The sequence below is a fragment of the Pseudochaenichthys georgianus genome, chromosome 22, assembly GCF_902827115.2.
Source record: "Pseudochaenichthys georgianus chromosome 22, fPseGeo1.2, whole genome shotgun sequence".
NCBI classification, from domain to species: domain Eukaryota; kingdom Metazoa; phylum Chordata; class Actinopteri; order Perciformes; family Channichthyidae; genus Pseudochaenichthys; species Pseudochaenichthys georgianus.
The window spans coordinates 4,095,992-4,116,919 of NC_047524.1; the positions used below are offsets into that span (position 1 = coordinate 4,095,992).

A 20,928-nucleotide genomic window follows, 5' to 3' on the forward strand; every position below is an offset into this window, starting at 1 on the left:
ATATATTGTTTTTACAATCCAAAATGTAAATCAAATCTCAATTTTTTTAATCACATAAAATTCAGCAACTCCATTTTCTATTCACAAATATTTTCATCACTTTTTTAACCAACTCATTTGTGTAACTTCCATCCCTTACATCATGAAACTATTCAATCTGTATACCAATGATAAAAGCACACAACCATTTAACACAGAATACTTCTTTATTATTAATATCTAGGTAACGTAAAAAAACATTTCAATTTAAAAGCAGCAAACAATGCATATAACACTGGTTCAACATGAACTAAAATCAATCACAAACGCAGTCTCGCATTCATGAAATAAACCTGCAGTCACTAGTAGTGGCGGTCAAAGGCAGTGTGTGAAAGTGCTATTCTAAAATGATTAAGACATTTTATTTTATCAGGTGAATTCAAAAACCACCAAAGAAACAATCACATTTTTAAAATCCACCGTAGTAACAAATGTGTCTTTACAAACTATGGCTTGTCTGGTACGACAGTTTCTTAGTTCGAATCCTCAGAAGTTAGAGGATGACCCCTCTTCCGTCTTTGCCAATTCTGTGCAAAGGTATTGGCTGTTTGAAATGTACTAGTATTTCCCTTCGGACACAATCATCCACCATGTTTGCTCGCAGGAAAGTTCAACAGATCTTAAGGAGTGAGATGGTGTGGGCCTCTGGCTACTTCTGACTGATGGGGCTTCTCACGGGCAGCTTTGCAAAAGAGCACAGGGATTCATGAAAGGCTGCCGTCACTTCACAGGTGGAGAACAAAAGTCAGGGGCTGTGCAGAGGCTGACTGTGGAACAGCTTTGATGCATAGCAGTGGCGAAATCGAAAAAACGGTCAACAACAAAGAGTTACCCAGATCTGTCTAGAAAAACACTTTGACAGATGTGACATGGAGCACTGTGGCGATCACAGGAAAGATGCCGAGTTGGGAGACTGTTGTCATGTAGCTCCCTCTACTGTCTGGTGTGAGACCTGCAGCATCTCCATGTGGCTCTGCAGCTGAGCCAGAGGCAACGAGGGTTTAATGCTCTGTGACCGCAGCTGAAAATTCTCTATCAGCTCCTGAAATGAGAGAACACATCGAGCGAGAGGAAATCGCTAGTCAAATAAAATAATTTCAAAGGAATACAATATGAAAGGAATGCAGCGAACCCTCACGGCTGGCAAGGCCAAGTTTGTTAACTTCTTCCAATGAGATACGACCTCTTCCTCCCTCAAGGCCCCTCTGTCCACCAGCTCTCTAACCAGGAACAGGTAGTTGTTCCACTGAAACGACATGCATTACAAGAGTCGAACAAATGGGGGAAAAAAACTTGTCATAACTCAGTCGGATCATCTCTTACGGTACGTCCACACAGCAGCTTTTCAAAAATCTGGAAAATCTTGTCTGACAACTTGGGGATTTTTTGCGAGCAATGCGACCAACAACCAATCACATGAATCTCCCGCCCCCGACATACAAAGCAAAAAACCCCGGGGATTTAATGCGAGCAATATATATATATATAAACTCCCCAAACAGGCGAAAACCAACCAGTTTCACCCACTGTCTCTGCCACCTCCCTCCATGCCTGGTTCCTCCGGTTTGTATCCCGGTAATAGTTCTGGTCGTAAAGAACCGGGTGATTTGCTACCGTAATTTCTCGTTTGGAATATGAGGAAATGAACTGCGGTCTGGCTCTCCCAGCATACACATGGTTTGATTGGCTAGCGCTTCGACTGTCAGATTTGCATAAACGTGTTTGATTGGCTGACGCTTCTACTGTCAGATTTGCATAAACGTGTTTGATTGGCTGACGCTTCCAGCTCAGCTTCAAAAGTTGAACATTGCTCAACTTTTGAATCCTGGAGATCCTGGACATCCTGGAAATCTTCGTTTCGCTCCCCCACAATGCAGTTCGGCGAAAAGCGAGGCAAAGTGACGTCATCCCCATTCAAAGTCAATGGGCAGAGAAGCGTTGGAAGCGGTGGAAGATTCGTCTAAAGCTGCTGTGTGGACGTACCGTTAAACACCCCCAATATTTTCTTCACGCATCAAAGTTTCAAACGTTTTGCTTAGTAAAAAGAAGATGTAAAATTTTAAGTGTTCTGCTCCATTTTAAATTAGTAAATTGAAACATTTGCACATCTGTTGCCTACAAAATAATCCTTGATCCGTGTTGACCGCAGGGCCTATAGAGGGCCATGCACATACAGGAAAGAGTGAGGTATTTGAGGGGAATATCTAATGCAGATAAAAAAGGTAGAAGGACATGTAGCACTTTCATTAATATTTTAGTAACTGCAGTTGTACCTCAGTGTCGCTGGCCTTTAGCACAGCAGTGACAGTGAGCGGGGTGAAGAGCAGGTGGAGCGGGGCGGCGGAACAGCAGTCTCTTTCCCACAGCTCAGCAAGCTGCTCCAGCAGAGCTCGGACAGGAGGCTCTGACCCTGAACCGGCAACCACAACGACCCCATCACCTCCGCTACACTCCGAGGGAGAGAGTACAGGCAGCTCTGCAGACACTGAGAGACACAGCAGGAACTCAGGTGTGTTACACAGTACAGCTACTAGACGTTATGTTGCTATGTAACAGTTTACAGGCAAACACAATGCAGGTCACCACATCCTTATTTGAGGATTAAGAGTCTGTCATTCAGGAGTTTCTTACCCAGTTTGCAGCCCAGGAGGACGGTACAGTTAAGAAGCATCTGCTCTGACACCACTGTTGAGAACTGAGTGAAGAGAAGAGAACAAGTGTCATGGTTGTATATTAAAAGTATTATCATTTTTTATAATATATTTTGTAGCTTTAGATTTCACTTTTTAAAATAACATTGCAGAATCCTGAAGTAGATTTAGAAGGTAGAATGTCATTGTTATGAATGAAGCTTCAGAGTGCGACGCTAAAAGGAATAGGCACATCCACACAAACGTGGTCTTTGTTTTGTTGCACTTGTGTGTCCCATGTACCTTTCTGCAGGCCAGTGTGTCTCCAACTGTCTGTAGCAGCGCTTTGAGCTGAGGGCCGGTCGGCAGCTCCTCCTCGGTCATGGGGCCAACAGCAATGCTCAGCCACTCCTTTATTAAAGGTACATTTAAGAAAGACAACATTCACTTTAACCTCAGTGAGAAGTACATTGATTCCTTGAAAGGGCTTCTTTTGCTCTGGAAGTCCCTTCTGTGTATGCAGGCGTACCTTTATCTCAACGAGGATGTCCGAGGGCAGTGAGGCGCTGTGGCTGCAGGTTGGAGGGCAGGATGTCACTCTCTCACTCCCTTGTTTCCTCTTGGGAGTAGTGGGCTGCTCCTGGGTGACCGGCTCGAGCACGGCCACCTCCCCCTCCCTGCAGCCTGGAGCCACGGGGCTGCCCACCGCCTTCATCACACGATCATACCGGCTCTTCCACTCGCGTCTTATCAGGGCTGATAGGGGGGGAAAACAGAAAGTCTTTCAAGTATGTCCTTAGGGAACTTTAAATCGCAGCAATGGTGTCTATTTTCCTTTCATCTTCAATGCCAGTGATGTTCTGTAAGAGAACCCGTCAGCACAGACAGCTTTAAGGTTGTTCCTTTAAGGCAGGGGTGTCAAACTCAAATTCATCGCGGGCCACATTAGCATTATGGTTGCACTCAAAGGGCCGGTTGTAACCATATAAATATACATGTATAAATATATAATATATACAAAATAATGTATTATAATTACATTATTGCCTCTGCACTGGATTATTATCGGATAGGGTAATAACTTAGTAATTAACTACGTCTGAAAGCAGAAGTCCAGGGCAAATCATTCTCTCTTCAGTGCGCATGTCACAGTGCGCGATGCATTGTGGGACATGTCGTCTGTAAAGTGGCATGTAACCGTATAAGAACGTATTATATTCTTTGCAAGCTCTTGCGGGCCACATCAAACGAAGTCGCGGGCCGGATTTGGCCCTCGGGCCTTGAGTTTGACACCCCTACTTTAAGGCATCATATCTTTACGATATGTTTCTGCATGATGTAGCATGTTCACTACACACAATGGTGTAGAAATGCAGTTTTTAGATCAGAAAAGTCCTTGTCAAATCAGTATAGTGAAATAGGCCTCAACAATTTAACTGGAAGCGAGGAAGGAAATGGTGTTTTACTCCAGCAGCTGAATCCTCTTTTGTCCTTCATAGAAGCCAGTATATATACCGTACATTATGGCATGAGAATTCACTTGCATCGATATCAAAATACTCCACTGAGCTGATACTCCGGGTAACTGTTTGTCCAAATACGACATTATAGGATAGATGATCGCATCAACCATGACAGTGTCACATTTTTGTCGATGTTGTCCTAATATTCAGTTAAGATGATTCAGTCACAGCAGTGCCGTACATTTAATGTGGTTCAAATTCAATTTGAGAACAAGGTATTGGGTCAGTGAATTTACAAAGAAGCAACCAGGATAGTCTCATTAGTTGCACAAGGCAAGCATAAACATCCAAAAGACTGTTTTGAGAGATGGAGAGAATCGATTCAAAGTGCCCTTCATGTTAAAATCATGAAAAAGCAGAAGCATGGTGCGTTAGGTGTTACCTGTGATGTTGGCAGAGAGCCAGCTGCTGGCTTTCTCTGTTGCGAGACGTTTGGTGATGTTTTCAGATGTGTTCAGGACCTGCAGAGAAAGTAAGTAAAAAGGAATAAATCAGAAACACAAGTTTATAATGTGTTTATTCTTTACTGAATACAAAAAAAGGTGTGATGTGTAGGTCTTACAGCAGGGGAGGTCTCATGGGGGAGCAGAGTGCGTATGGCCTCAGGACTGTTCTCACAACAAAATCTGCAAAATCACATGGAGATTACCACACAGCAGAGAAATGCTAATGTAGTGTGACGACGAGGCCAGAAGAGCAGCAGTTTATTTTACCTCGACCAATCAAATGGCTATAAAAATCACATTAACTTCTGTATATGGATTCAGAGAAGGACGGCTTTGAAAAACACTGTCATACCTGGTGGCTTTTGCCAAGGCCTCCAATCCTGCGACACACAGCTGAGCACAAATGGAGTCGTTCAGTTTCGAAGGATTTGAGTTTGGCGATTTCAAGCCATCTCTCAGCATCTTGTCCCCTCGCTCCACCAACTCACTCACTAATGTCGCCCTGTTGATGATCCCCAAATAGACACATAAACACACGTACTTGGAACAAAAATCACCTACATTATGTATAGTTCAGTTTGGATTATGTTCAAAATAGTGCTTTTAATACACATACATCTATACAAGTGGGTGAATTCACAGCAGCCACCACCTAAGTGCTGATAATGTGGATTGTTTAACAGTGTCAGCTTCTTAGGAAGGCAACCAACCAACCAAAGTAGCAGGCTGATTAACTGTTATTCCAGGTAAAGAAAAGGAATGGAAAGATAGAACTTGTTGGTCCTTACTTCATGTGCTTCACGGCGTTTGATCCAACTCTCTCAGCGACAAACTCCACAGTGCGACGCAGCGACGGAGGCTGGTTGTGAAAGAAGGCTTGCTCGAGGTCCACCTGTCATGTTTAATGGATGATTTAAATACTCGCACACACAGGCAATTCGTTGGTGTCCTTCTACACTTCTCTTCACCGCCTGCATTGACTCACCTGCAGTTTCTGCTGTGACCTGTTGGCAGGCGGCGTGTCCTTCGGGTCGGCAGAAGTGGGAGTGATCTTGCGGATAATTCCTCCACTCTTGGCTGCGCTTCCAGACACAAAAGCAGCTAGGAGCTTACGGAACTCACCTAGATGAAAACAGGGCAGACCATCGACACACATCTTAAACAAGTGCATGTTTAATTTGTGGCGAAAAGTGAAGATATGCTAACCAGTGGTTCTCAACTGGTCAGGCCTCGGGACCCACTTTTTCCTTTGTCAATAAATCGCGACCTGAAATTTGAACCACTCGTGCTAAAAAAAATCGTGCTGTAATATATACGCTTTTCAGCAAACAATATTAATGAAAGTGAAGTACAGTGCATATCCCTTATATCCCTTCACAGAACCAAAACATGCTTTTAAAAAGGTTTAATGAGATGATGGAATCAAAGCTGAACTATATAAAAAGGCACACATGCTGAAAACCCAACCCCAGCAGGGGGGTCTGGGGGGATTATCCCCCAGGAGATTTTTAAAAATACTAACATAAACTATGCATTCTGGTCCACTCTGAGAAGAAAATAAATACATCTATTACTACCCGACATATTAATAATATTTGATGCCATTGTTTGTTTTTCACTTTGTTCTGACATCTTGCTGCGAGAAGAGTAAAGAGGAGATAGTCTGTGTGACTTACTTTAAATTGTGGGTAAGGGTAGATAGCCCCCATTGTTCTGTGACCTGTCAGTCATCAAACCGGGGGTCATATTTCATCATGTGTTCATTTTTATCTGAAGTTGTAACCATGGATGTATAAAGAAGAGTTCTACCGCAAAGTTATTCTCCGTGGGGACTTCCGGCAACAATCTTGATTCTGATTGGCCAGAAGACTCGAAAAAACATCAGCAAAGACGTTTTATTGAGAAGATGATCACTACGTGACAGAAGTTTTATTTATTTAGTTTATGGTCTCCGGTACTTCCAGTCCGCCGACTGCATGCACAGCGTTATAAAATCGGGCCTTCAAAATAAAAGTTTGACTTTTTTCCAAAAATAATATATATATTTTTTTTCAACTTTTTTTTTTCTTCACTCACACATCTGCGACCCACTTTTGGATCGCGACCCACCAGTTGAGAACCACTGATCTAAACTATCTGGCTCGTACTTGACAGCCTTTTACCTCTCGTATAGAGAACACTAACTATACTACTGTAAAATATCCATGTATAACATCCGAAATGTACCCTTAATTTCTGAAGGGACATAAAAGATGTCTCATCATGTTCTACTTACCCAGAAATGGACAACATGTATAGAGGAGCTGTTGATCCACCAGGGGAATGCAGTCCTACAAAAATAACAAAATCAGTAAAAAGGAAAAAAAAGCATTTATTAGAGAAACAGCTTTTTAATGCGATAATTCACTCACTAGTCCTGCAGCACTCGTGATGCCGTCCTCCAGCTTTGCCACCTCAGTGAACTCATTGGTGAAGAAAATGTCCTCAGGAATCACTGGGATCTTCACAAGTAAACACAAAATATGAGCCATGTAGGATGTATTACTAGCTGGAAACAAAAACACATCATATTGGGTAGTGTGTCTCACCTGGAACAGCCACCCTAACACCGAAACCATTAGGAGTTTGTTCAGGTAACACATTTCTCCACATCGGCCCAGCAGCATTTTCCTACAAGCACACGAAAATAAGATTTAACGTGATGAAAAGTGCATTTGTACAGGGTTCTTTAGACACATATTTCAGATGTGTTTTATACTTTTCGATTGGATGCACTACTTGTCATGTTCTTGGTTGACTTTGTCCCACCTGCTGATTCTGAATTTGCCTTATTTTAAAAACTATAATGTACAGAATATAAACGTGCAGCGGTGGACACAGACCTGTACAGGAGGAGCAGTTTTCCCAAAGCCGTTCTGTAGCAGAGCAGCCGAGGGCCGATGAAGTCCAGCATGGAGAGGAACTCCACCAGCCAGGGCACCGTCAGGATGGTGCGCCTCCTCTTCATGCTGTTACTCAGCACCGCACACACATCCAGCACCGGAACACTCTGGGGGACCAAGATATCAGTGTTTAAAGGTCCCCTAGTATACCGTTTTTCATCAATAAGTCTTAGATATATTCAAAACATGTCTCTGAAGTGTTTGGATCATTGCAGCATTACCCATAATCCCCTCTGTTTCAGCCCTGTTTCCAAAGTGCCGATTCTCTGTCTGTTACTTTAGATGAAAATAAGGAGCCCCTCCCCACGCCCCTCTGAGAGACATTTGGTTACAAAGAACTCAATGGTGCTCTAGGAGGAGATTCAGGTGATAAGGGGGGGGGGGGGTTACCTTGGTTGCTGATTGGCTAATGGTTACACAAGACAACACATCGTTATGACATCATAAAATGGCCAAAATCTGATCGGCGCATTTTCATTTTTAAATAAATGGATCAGGACAAAAAGAGAGAGAATCTTTGTTCCTGAAACTTTCAGAGTCTCTTTCCACAGAGGGGACACATGTTGATGTAGAAGAGACATGGAGAAGAGGGGACACATGTTGATGTAGAAGAGACATGAAGAAGAGGGGACACATGTTGATGTAGAAGAGACATGAAGAAGAGGGGACACATGTTGATGTAGAAGAGACATGAAGAAGAGGAGACATGAAGAAGAGGGGACACATGTTGATGAAGAAGAGACATGAAGAAGAGGGGACACATGTTGGTGTAGAAGAGACAAGAAGAAGAGGGGACACATGTTGATGTAGAAGAGACATGAAGAAGAGGGGACACATGTTGATGTAGAAGAGACATGAAGAAGAGGAGACATGAAGAAGAGGGGACACATGTTGATGAAGAAGAGACATGAAGAAGAGGGGACACATGTTGGTGTAGAAGAGACAAGAAGAAGAGGGGACACATGTTGATGTAGAAGAGACATGAAGAAGAGGAGACATGAAGAAGAGGGGACACATGTTGATGAAGAAGAGACATGAAGAAGAGGGGACACATGTTGGTGTAGAAGAGACAAGAAGAAGAGGGGACACATGTTGATGTAGAAGAGACATGAAGAAGAGGGGACACATGTTGATGTAGAAGAGACATGAAGAAGAGGGGACACATGTTGATGTAGAAGAGACATGAAGAAGAGGGGACACATGTTGATGTAGAAGAGACATGAAGAAAAGGGGACACATGTTGATGTAGAAGAGACATGAAGAAGAGGGGACACATGTTGATGTAGAAGAGACATGAAGAAGAGGGGACACATGTTGATGTAGAAGAGACATGAAGAAGAGGGGACACATGTTGATGTAGAAGAGACATGAAGAAGAGGGGACACATGTTGATGTAGAAGAGACATGAAGAAGAGGGGACACATGTTGATGTAGAAGAGACATGAAGAAGAGGGGACACATGTTGATGTAGAAGAGACATGAAGAAGTGGGGACACATGTTGATGTAGAAGAGACATGAACACGTGGATTTTGCATAATAGGTGACCTTTAAAATGTGAATGCCTCGAAGCAGACATGCATTTATTTACCTATTTGAACAGCTGCTGGACTTGACACAGATCACAAGAGTACGTTTATAACCCTTCCTTTTGTCCCCTCACCTTGCTGCGCAGCGCTATAGCCGCCTCCTGTATCTCCCTGGAGGGTCTCTCAGATGTTTGATAAGGCAGAAAGGAAATGAATCCCAGGAACTTTGCCAGAAGACGAGCGAGGATCAGCACTGAGGTGAAACGCTGCTTCTCATCCTGATCAGGCAGATACAACAGAGAAACATGTCGATCAGATAGGACTTTTGTGTTTGTGTGCAATTAAAACGACTCCTGAAATATCACAACATATTTTGCCTAAGTTGGAAAAAACTAACTTGATCCAAACTGACAGAGCACTTGAAGGAAAAGTGGGGAAACAAGTTTTCACTAACATCCCTTTGTCTGGGTGTTTCTCAATGTCGAGGACAGCAGCTCCAGAGCAACTATTTCAAGCATACTACGTCATCGAGTGCCACCCATAGACTGTGGTCCCACCGAAGGACTGTTCCAATGTCCAGGATGCTTGGAATTCTACCGAGGCCGGCGTACTTCGTTGCGGGAAATTTCGAGGCTGCACATGTGTATCCTCCGCGGTCTTAAAATCCCCACAATGCTTTACGCACGGACCAATTTCCAAATCTTTGGCGGAAATCGCGCTCCATTTAAGGCGGGGCCTCGCATATGACGCACACCTGTTAGCCTGTTCCACCATTCTTCGTTTTCCGTGGCTAGGAAGGAGTCTTGCCTCGCTTCAGAAGCAACTGACTCGGAGGTACATGTGCTACCAAGCAAGCCTTCTCGAGATTGAAAAACACCCACTGACTGATTGTATATACCTGCTGCTCCAGGTCCCCCTCCCCCTCCCCCTCCCCGATGGAGGGGGGGCTGAGGATGGACACCTCGTCCAGCTGAAGGAGCTGCTGGCACAGACTGTCCTGCAGGTGCTGATTCAGCTGGCAGCTGGGACACAGTATGCAAGACTTGTTAGATCACAGAGGGACAACAGACACAAGGGCTGCTTGATGATGGCAAAAATCATAATCTCGATTATTTGGGTCAATAATTGATAATTAACAGTTGATTACCCTGAACTTTAAGTATAATTCAACTGAAAAACCAATCAAATGAAATAAAATAAAAAAAATCGTTTTATTTCGATTATGCTGTTTTCATAACCGTTGCAAGCAAAATCGTAATTGCGATTAAAATACGATTAATTGAGCAGCCCTAACAGACACTGAAAGCTTTTATGAATAAAAAAAAGGGCATCTGTCAAATAAAAAAAAGGACATGAGTATTATTATTACTTGAAGAATAACAAAACGTACAACTAGGCAAAACATTTCTTTACGTTCCGTCTATGATGGTCAAAATAAATGAGAATCACGATATTATCTCGATAATAATCAAAATGGTGTTTAAATCGTATTATCACAGATAACCACACTGGAATTATTTAACGTAAAACATTTGCATCACAGATAGGACAAACATCTTTCTTTTAAATTAATATCCTTTTGTCGTAAAAATCTGAGAATCCCAAGTAAGGTAAATCCTAAGCTCCACCTCGCATAAATAAATGATGAATAAACAAAGACAGATGTTAACATTGTGCGTGTATGTTTATTCTTACATGTAAGAGTTGATATTTTTGACATCAAATGTTGTATTTATTGGTATTTGCTTACCAGCTAGCTGCCTGCAGGAAATCCCTGAAGAACTCCTGGTGATCGGGGAAGGATGGAGGAGGGCAGGGGCCGGCGACTCCCTGAGGCTGGATGAGACGCTCCTCCAGACGCTTCAGACGGCCAAGGCTGTCAGCTCCCAGCATGCCTAGCAGGTCAGCATCGGCAGTATCCCCAGGAGAGCTGTTCACACTGGGGCCTTTGCACATCTAAAAGGAAAAAAAACGTAGGCGGATATATGGTGACAGCTTTGTTCAATATGCAACACTTCTGTTACCGCTATCTACTGTAAGTGATGAACTGTACGTCAGGGGTCACGTGACTTGAATTTTGAACTGAGCCGTCCCGTATAGATACTATCTCTTTACGTATTAGTGATGGGAATTCCGGCTCTTTTTAGTGAGTCGGATCATTTGGCTCGGCTCACTGAGAAGAGCCTCTTCATGTTACCACAGTTTACCACGGAGCCTCAGTTTCGCCGCTGCGAGGCCCCGGCGCTCGCAGTTCACCGCGTGCTCCACTAGCACCCCCCGTCAAGGCTCGCCGGCAGTACACTTTCCGTAACTGGAACACGCTTTGCTGGCGGCGAAAATAATCCCACCAGACTCCTTTGCCCCTCCAACAGAGGGACGTCCTTGTCCTTTTTCCTTTTCGTCATTTCAAGCGATAAAAACTCGATCTTCTCTCGGCTTGAGTTCAGGGCGTTCCGAGCTGAATAAGGGCGTCAAATGACGGCAAGACAGAAACGCTGCTGTACGTAATAAAACCCCATTTTAAAATATCTGAAAGCCACGGTTTACCTGAACAAGCTGCTTCAGAAACAGTCGAGCAAAATGGGAATGGTTTCCGGCCGAGGTCAGTTGACTCATCATTCCCCTAAAAAGGACAGACAGAGGATTAGATAGAAAAAACATTTAAATATTGAAATCACACCCGATCCGTAAACAAAAACATTTGTAAAAGTTGTATAGACTTGCCTTATCCTGCTTCCGAGAGCAGGATCAAAACTCCACCCTGGCTTTTTGTGATAGTCCTCCCATTCTCGCAACACCTCGTAAAAGATATCTCTGAGAAAAGAAAGTAAAGAGCCTACTTGAAATCAAGATCTTTACAGATATAGAAGTTTTGACTGCTCTGCTACACATTTTCAGACGGGGAGTTTTCATGAAGCGAGAGGTACCTCTGTTTTTTGAAGATGTGGAAAGCTCTGTCACTACCAAAGTTGGAGCGGTTGTCAGTAGCCGGCTGGAATGGGACTGAGTGGATGAAAATAGAAACTGAAAGAGAGAGCTGGAACAGATGGAGGAATAAAAACAAATCAGTTAAAATAGTAGAGATTAAACAAATATTAAAGGTCCCATGCCATGCTTTTCTGTAGCTTTGTCTGCAAGTGAACAGTCTGCAGAGTCACAAACCCTCAAAGTACAGCCTGTAGCGAGTAAAACTCTAACACAGAAAAGACCTGTCTGTGCTGCCCCAGAACGCCTCGTTGGACATTTCTCTTTTTCCATTGTTTACTTCTTGGGTACAGTGACGTATTTGGGTATAGTGACGTAACATAACCCCCGCGGAGCCGTTACGTTTGGACCAATCTGCGGACTTCCTCACACACACACACACACACACACACACACACACACTCGGCGGGACGTTGCGAGGCTCTCTGCTGCGAGGAGCGGACAGTGTGAGCCGGCTCACTGGTGTGGGGTCGGCGAGACACCGCGGAACTCAGCCTGAGCACACACACAAACTCCCAGCCAGGCTGCGGGTGTGTGTGTGTTTTGGGCTGGGTTTCGCTGTCTTGCAGAGGCCACTGGGCTCATAGGGAGGGGGGGCAGGAGCTCCAACAAGCCGTTTAGGACAGAGTGAATACACATACTATACAGAGATGCTGTTTGAGAAACCAATGTGAGTTTGGAAAATTGCACAATCTAAATCTATTCTCGTAGACCTCAACAATCCGTAGATCAGTAGAAATGGCCATGACATGGGACCTTTAAGTTTCTAGTGATAAGTTGTATCTTTATCTCAGTCTTCCTCATCTTCCTAAATGTCTCCTGTGTCCCTGTCCAACTACTATGGATTAATATCCCAATTATGTTCTCAATGAATCGATCAATCATTGTCTACAAAGCATCAACGTGTTATATAATATTTACCTCTTTTGTTTATTACTCAGATGGTTAATAGATTATCAAGATGTTCAGATGTAATGACAACAACAGTTAAAGCTATAAACATTCAAAATAATAAGAATTGAAATCAAGTGTTCTCGTAAATAAGAGAAGTGTGTGTTGATCGCCCAATATTTCAGTCTATTCAGTATCACTCAGGGAAACAGAAAAGCATGTATCGTGTTTCACCTTGGCTGTGCTCCCCTCCTGGGCCTGAGTCAGGAGGTCTCTGAGGTCCGGAGAGAAAGAGGCCACTCTTTCGTTCTCTGCCAGCAGACGCAAGGTGCACTTGTCCAAATTAGAAACCAACCTGACGAGAAATCACAACGACAATCAACTCACGAAGACTGGAGGAGCCACATCAAATATCAGGGAGCTGTGAACTGAAATATTCCTGAAGGAGAAAATTGCAGGAAACTGTGAAATGAGAAATACAAAGAACTCACTGAAACTGATTCTCCAGAACCTTCACCGCAAAATACACACAGTTGTGTACTTGTCTCAGGTAGCTGCTCTCCAGAACGTCTGTAAATGTGAACAAAAATGTACTTAATAGCTATTTCAAATCTAACAGAAAGTTAAAAAAATCGGAATGTATTGATATAATGGGAATAAAGTGACATATAAAAGAGTTACACACCTGTATTACCCACACACAAACTGCCCTGTTCTTCCTCATCATGAGTGTGAGGCGACCGAGACGTGAGCAACTGCACCACAAAGAAAAGCTCCAGGAAAATGTTTGGCACAAGGTTTTCTGTAATGACACAAACAAACACATTTTCTTAGATGTTACATACATTTGTTTACTTACTCCTAAAGCATTTGAACTCCAGAAGTATTGTTTTTTTATGTTTAAGTCTGATTACCTAATCATTAACTTATCTTAAAGGCAGGGTAGGTAAGAATGGAGAAACCAGCTCGAGTGCGCTAGAATGTGAAAGTACGCAGTCGAAAATAATCTGCCCCTTCCTTCAGACTTCCTCACAGAGCCCCTCCTCCAACACACGAACGCGCACATGACCAATGAGGGCACGAGATAAGTGTGTGCCCAGATGGAAGGCTGACAGGCAGGTAGGCCATCCAGTTACTTTAGCCGGGCCGGCTCAGATGATTGGTCGTGCTTTTTACAGCGCCACGGCTTCCACACATTACATGTTTTTAGCACTTCATATATTCATTGCTATCGGGATGTTAAGAGCATTCCATGGAATTGAACAAAAAGTGTTTCTGAAGTGAATGACCTACCCCACCTTTAAGAATGTATGCATTCAAAAATACATTGAATTTTTCCTTCCCCCCAGTTTCTTCGTGTAGCACACTAGCACCACCTTGTGGTCACTTACCAGAGATGCAGGTACAGTACAGCTCAGCCAGGAGATCCAGTTCCAGAGAGAAGGTGACTTTGAAAGGTTCGGGACAGGGTGTCTGCAGGTCTGGTGTAACTTTAGATCCCACCCTAAGCCCTGACTTAGTGGGGGTGCAAGGGTCCAGAGAGGACGACAGAGGAGAGCCGACCTGCTGAGCTCGCTTTGTCCTAAAAACAAGACATTTCTGATTTAAAACAGCAGAGATACACTGAGGTAAAGAGCAAGTGATGCTGCAGTGAGTAGGGTAAACAAAGCACAGCAGAGGTTACTATTGATACAAATAACAAAACAAAAATGATATGTTGTGACATCTGTCAAAGAACCTCAGAATCATAATGAATGTATATCATTTTAATTACAAAATGTAGTTCACCTTTTTTAAAAACTTTATGAAAAACTGCAAGGCATTACACAACTATTATTAAGCCATTATAAATCCATATTGTGCACTGGCACACATAAGAAGACATGTCGCACTGAACAGGTTAAAAGTATAAACACATTTATAGTGAAAAAAGAGATCTACAAGAAAGCCATAGCGTAATATCCTAAAACCCTATGACAACTAAAGTCTGTACCTTCATGAATATGAAATTCTATCTAATTTACTCAGATCCAGGTAGATATAAGCAAGTATATAAACCGTAGTGTTGGGGAATAGATGACTACATGCAGTTCAATAATGTAGCCTGAGTGAGATCTGACCTGCTCCGGTTACTAAATTAAACACTGACACACTTTGTCACTTCAGTCTAAGTATAACTGTATGAGATCCCAGACTCATCTATTGTGATCATTTTCAACAAACTAGTTTGGATGTAGTTAAACTACGTTTTCAAATAAGTGTTAGCTTTTCTTGCCACTGGTAAAGTGCAGGAAGAGAGTGTTGTGACGAACTTCCTAGTGTTTGCTGCGGTGCCAGCTACAGTTTCCCAAAATGAGAGTAAACCACCACATGACCAGTGACGAAATACAAGGTCCTTACATCAGATCCTGCGGTTTGCTCAGAAGTACACTGTTGAAAACAAAGTATTTCAACCTGTAAATGTCATATAAGTCACCGAATTGAAGTGAATAAAAGCCACAGTTGCCAAAATTTGAGTTGTTTGCCCCCCCGTAGAGCAGCGTTTCTCAAAGTGTGGGGCGCAGAGATGTGATAGGTGGGTCGCGAATGGACACGATGAACGCTGAATTATTTATTTTTAAATACATTTTTGGGTAGAGCTAGAGAGAGCACACCTTTATCTATTTAATATAGCCTAGTTGTACAAAATAAAGTAATAAATCATTCCAATGTGTACTATAGGACAGTAAAAAAAACAGTTTAAAAGGAGAGTGATTAGTAAAATATGCATAAATAAAAAGAAAGAATACTAACTAACATAAGATAAGAATAAACAAGTTTAAATGATTTGTTATTGGTTGTGATCATATTCTAAAGATGTTTGGATTATTGAAAAGTATACAGCTCCCTTTCGTATGAGTGTTGAGAGCTGTGTCCATGAATTCCTTTTGTGCTCAAAGTGCACCAGATTGATGCATTTCACTTCAACATTTAAAAAAATATCTTCCTGGGGGTGCATGCCCCCGGACCCCCCTAGAGGATTTGAGGTCCACCCCCAAATAAAGCAGGTTAAAATAATTAAATTGCAAACATTTCCTTTTAGTAAACACTGAAAACAGGTCCCACAGACCCAAACAGCACACAAAGGTTAAAGGTAAGCATATAATAATGTTAAAATGTGCTAAATATATACGCTGCAAAAAACAAAAAAAGAGGAGTAAAATCTCACGACTTGTTTTATTTTTTGAAAGTAGCTCTCATCCTAAAAAAGGTTGGAGACCCCTGTTGTAGAACGATATATTTGACCATTTTAAGATTGGCCTACCATTTTATTGGAGCGATGAGGAACAGGTGGGGCTTGAAAAGGCCCACCTGTTCAAAGTGGGGAATGCCAGAAACCGTTTGAGAACCACCGCCGTAGAGTAAAGAGTTTACGTCTGCGTCAGAATAAGTAGAATAATGATGTATGTTCACTCACTTCTCTCTCTTGAGAAGCTCCCTCTCCTCCTGCAGACTCGGGGGACTCCCCACTGTCATTGGCCCCTCAAGCGCCTCTGCAATTAACGAGGGGCCCGAAGACTCACTGAACGGGGTGGAGGTGAAGCAGGTCTTTGGTTTGGAGTGCGGCCGCTCTGCACTGACCGGTGTTGGGTTGATTCTTCTCGATGGTTTAGATGCCCTGAAGGATAATAGAAACTGTTAGACAAATCAAAAATATCAAAGATCAGGTGGAGTGAGGATGGAGTAAGAGTTCATTTTTGTTAAACTGAGAGTTGTTTCGACTCACGGCGGTGAAATGGGTGATGATCCAACAGGAGGGAAGTCTTCCAAGTTGTTGAAGTTGAGTTGCTCCACAGATGGAGGTGAAGCCTGCTCACTTATCCTACTATTCCCTCCTCCTCCTCCTCCTCTTCCTGACCTCCTCTCATCACTTTGATGTCCTCCCCGCCATCCTCCATGTTTCCCCTGTCCCCCCACTGCCATGCTGCCTCCACCTCTCCTGCGGGCTTTTTGTGACTGGAAGCTGGGGCTGTTCTGGACGTCAGGAGGAGAAACCATGTAGTCTCCCAGATTGATCCTCTGGTTATTCCGACGATCAGCGCCTGAAGGCCTGGAGGCGGGGCTACACCCTGGAGTAAAAGGGGGGCTGTTGAAAGACCCTGACTGACCAGCAGCATCCCACTCTGTTCCAGGGGACACTGAGGGAGCAGGAGAAAACAGCTGGACACGGCTGGCACTCCGAGAGCCAGCTCCACCACCAGCAGACCGGCTACCTCTCTTGTCACTGAAGCTTTGCGTCTGTGCAGCAGGTTTGTGTCGGCTGGGGGTCTTAGCTGGCGTCGCAGGGCCATGGGTGAGGGCCTGACTGCTCTGCACTCTCAGGAAGTTCAAAAGAAATGGGACAAATTCTTGTTTGAGAACTGTCACCGCAGGTTCTCTGAAGGCCAGCCTGTCATCCTCCTGAGGAAAAAAGAGATACAAATGAAACGATTAAATATTATTGATAGCTGAAATTACTCAGATGAATGTATTGGTTTAATTTAGAGCTGCAAAAAGGCAACTGACACAATCATAATTGCCAATAATAAGTAATACATTTTATTTAAGGCGCCTTTCATGACACCGTACAATTTGTTAAATACTCTAAGAGACAAAAGCAACAGACACATGATAAAAACACCAACATACCATCATGGAGAGGACAATTCAAGTGGACACCAAAAGATTGGGAAAAGGTATTCAGGGAAACCGATGATAGGGAGCACTACAGTGAGTAGGCTGATCTGAACAGGTGGGTTTTGAGGAGGGACTTGAATGTGGTGATTCAGATGTCAGACTGAATAATAAAACATAATTGGGATGCAGATATTTAATTCTCTATTCTTTTCACTGTTTTACACATATCATTAGGTTTTGGACGAAACTAAACATGTAAATACATCCTTTTGGGGGGGGTGGGGTTGTTCCACGTTATATTGAAAACGACTGACCAAACGATTGATTTATAAATCAAGAAAAAGAATCAGCAGTAGAATCAACAATAAGAAATATTTTCTAGTTGAAGCCCATGTTTATTTACAACAGGAGAATAACAGTTATTGTAAAAGCAGATTGAGCTCATTTAGTTGGGCAAAGTTGTGTGTAACAGTGAATAGTTTCAACACCACATGAAGCCTACATCAGCAGAAGAAGCAATACTAACTGCAAGATTTGAAATGTTGTTCTTTAGTATATATGTATATTATATTATATATATTATAATATATATACACACACACACACAACACACACACACTTAATACTGGCCTCTTACTTTTCCAATGATACAACTGAATGTTCAGATGTTTTTCAGGGAGCATATTGTAAACACCTTGACCAGATCTTTTGGCTAAGTCTGGATTTATTTGACCATGTTTATTAAGTATAATTTGCACTGTGCTTTCTTTCAAATAACAGCATCCTGTTGCAGGCCTGTTTACTTAGTGGACACACAGCCTTCTTCAGGGTAGTAATAATAACAGTACCATGTCAAAAGTTATGGTAAAACTATGTGTTAATGCTACATTTCCTGGAAGTAAAGTTGACATCTGAGCATCTGGTCTGCAGTCCATGCAGGATACAGGCTAGCTTAGCTCGTTAGCCCTGCAGCTAAAAGTTTGTGTACAATCAGTTGAGTGCTATGTCATCTCATAAACACAATATACAAAAAGCACTGGGGAATAAGATGTCTCACATATGTGTCTCGTAATCATTTTCAGACTAACCTTATTATTCTTTAGCCAGTCCAAGACCGTTTTATTGTCCACTTTCTTCAACAGAAGAGATTCCAAAAGAGCCCGCATTCTGGTGCGGAGCTACGCGGCTGAAGGACTGAGGGGAAAGGGGCGGGGGCAGCGTCTGCGCAGGCGCGAATTGCGTATGACGTATTGATACAAGTGTGCAGCTGGCAGAACTGATCGTCGTATGTTATGGAGCTAATTTCCTGCAATAACTCCACAAACAAACTAAATACCATACAAATGTACCATCTACAAACTAATGCATTAAGTTCTCTATCAGATAAACACATAATATTTTTCTAATATGTGTTTGTCTGATAGATGTTTTTTATTTGCAAAACGTAATGCATTAGTTTGTAGATGGTATTTGCAAACCACACTGTTTGTTAGTGAATAATAAGGCATTTGTCAAATGTGTTTGGTTTGTTTGTGGAGTTATGGCAGGAAATTAGCTCCATAGTCTTGTTGCTTGTATGTCTGCCCCTGGAATTTGGTGTATGTATAATGTATGATGTTCATAGCATGATGTTGAATAGATTAATACAAAATAAATAAAAAAGCTGATCGTCGTTTCCATGATCCCTGGCTAGACTATTATGACTACATTTGTATAAACATTGAGAGCAGTGTTCTCAAACTCAAGGCGTATATGACCTTGTACAAAACAACTATTTAATAAATACAATAAGGTACTTACTTTTTACATTATCTTCATGTCTAGTTGTGCAATACAGCTGTGAAATATACACATAAATTACAAAGATACAGTTACTAACATCGACTGTTATCCTTATGTCATTAATTACTAGCTGCTTGACATCTTTCTTGATCCATTTTCGTCAATACTACATATATTCTATGTACAATTTAGTCATTTGGACTGTCTATAGCAGGGGTCTCCAACCTTTCTCCACCTGAGAGCTACTTTGAAAAAATGAAAGTGGCCAAGAGCTACTTGCATCGCATCGCTTACATTTATTCACATAGCACTCATCAGTTGAATTAAGCTACTTTTGTGTGAAATTGCAATACCTAAAGCTTATCTAAAATCTTAACTTCACATCAAGGTCCAAGAAATCGACAATTTCTCACATATTAATATGGACAACATAGTAAGTACATCACTGAAGATTCACATAAATGTCCAAGAGCAAATTACAATGTTTTCACTTATTATGGCCCACATAGTAAATATATCGCCTTAATCACCACCTTGCAAGCATCTTATGGCACGTGTAAAATAAGTGCATTCACTCTTTTTTACAGTTAGTGAGATGACTGGCGCTGCATGGAGTCCACCATAGAGGTGTATGCTGGACCCACTTAGGTTCACTCTAATAGAGTCATTTACATGTTCATCAGTCGGTCTTGTTCTGTATTTAGATTTCATGACATTCATGCCAGAAAAAGCTGCTTCACAAAGGGATGTATACAGAACCAAATAAAGCAGACATGTTCAGTGCTGCTTGGTGATGTTCTTATAGTTTTCTGGGTCTACAAGGCTCCAGAAATGTTGTGAGTTTTGCTGAGACTTAAGCTGAACATGATTTTGGAGATTTATAACCTACATCTCCATCTCCACAGGATTGACACTGAACAGTGCAGCCATCTTTTCTTCTTCTTCGTATTGACATGAAATTATAAACCATAATTAATCAATTGTATAGGTCTAGCCTCCTTCATGAATCCCATGAATGTATGAGATTAAGTTAGCTTCATCATCTCAATCAGTGATTAAGTGAATAATAAAGTTTCTATCAGGTCACTATCAGCCTGTCACTCTTATTAGTAGTTATTTTTCATGGGGGGGCGGGGTTTGGAGGAACGGAGAGGAGACGGTGATCGCGGAAGCTTTCCTCCTGCCTTCACAAACTTTACACGCGTATTTATCAACTGAAAATAGCAAGAGGACATTCATACTCTGCAACCCAAGACTTGATTAAATCCACCAAAAACCTGACATTACGATAACGAGTGTTTTTCAAAAACACAAATCCCTCCCTGTGTGTCTCTGAGCCGCAGCGACGCGGCCTGATTCAGAGCGGGTCATTCTGCCGTTGCTTCTGACTGGTGCTGCTGGAGAAAGCAGACTGCTCCGTGTGTGGTGTCGCTGTGCCGCTGTCCCATCTGCTCCTTGATCTCTGCGTCACGGACCAATTTTATATTTGTGTGACAGAAACAATTCT

At 42.4% G+C, this 20,928-nt stretch overlaps 1 protein-coding gene across 2 annotated transcripts; it reads right to left on the reverse strand.

The window, feature by feature from the left end:
- Window positions 1-187: 187 nt before the first annotated feature.
- cdan1 (codanin 1) lies at window positions 188-18,810 on the reverse strand. Of its 2 annotated transcripts, none has more exons than XM_034111625.2 (28): window positions 18,728-18,810; window positions 16,750-17,423; window positions 16,441-16,641; window positions 14,375-14,565; window positions 13,669-13,785; window positions 13,475-13,553; window positions 13,218-13,338; window positions 12,035-12,144; window positions 11,832-11,921; window positions 11,655-11,730; window positions 10,858-11,063; window positions 10,006-10,129; window positions 9,242-9,385; window positions 7,521-7,687; window positions 7,227-7,308; window positions 7,050-7,139; window positions 6,914-6,968; window positions 5,624-5,760; window positions 5,427-5,530; window positions 4,991-5,140; window positions 4,755-4,818; window positions 4,575-4,653; window positions 3,199-3,425; window positions 2,973-3,080; window positions 2,671-2,734; window positions 2,313-2,524; window positions 1,178-1,285; window positions 188-1,081 (listed from the first exon to the last, which is right to left on the reverse strand). In XM_034111625.2, exons 1-28 carry the CDS (start codon window positions 18,803-18,805, stop codon window positions 959-961), a joined length of 3,981 nt encoding a protein of 1,326 aa, XP_033967516.1. In that variant the 5' UTR covers window positions 18,806-18,810; the 3' UTR covers window positions 188-958. The 2 variants fall into 2 exon arrangements, with proteins under 2 accessions (XP_033967516.1, XP_033967517.2); XM_034111626.2 differs by having other exon boundaries at window positions 1,172-1,285.
- Between the last annotated feature and the right edge of the window lie 2,118 nt (window positions 18,811-20,928).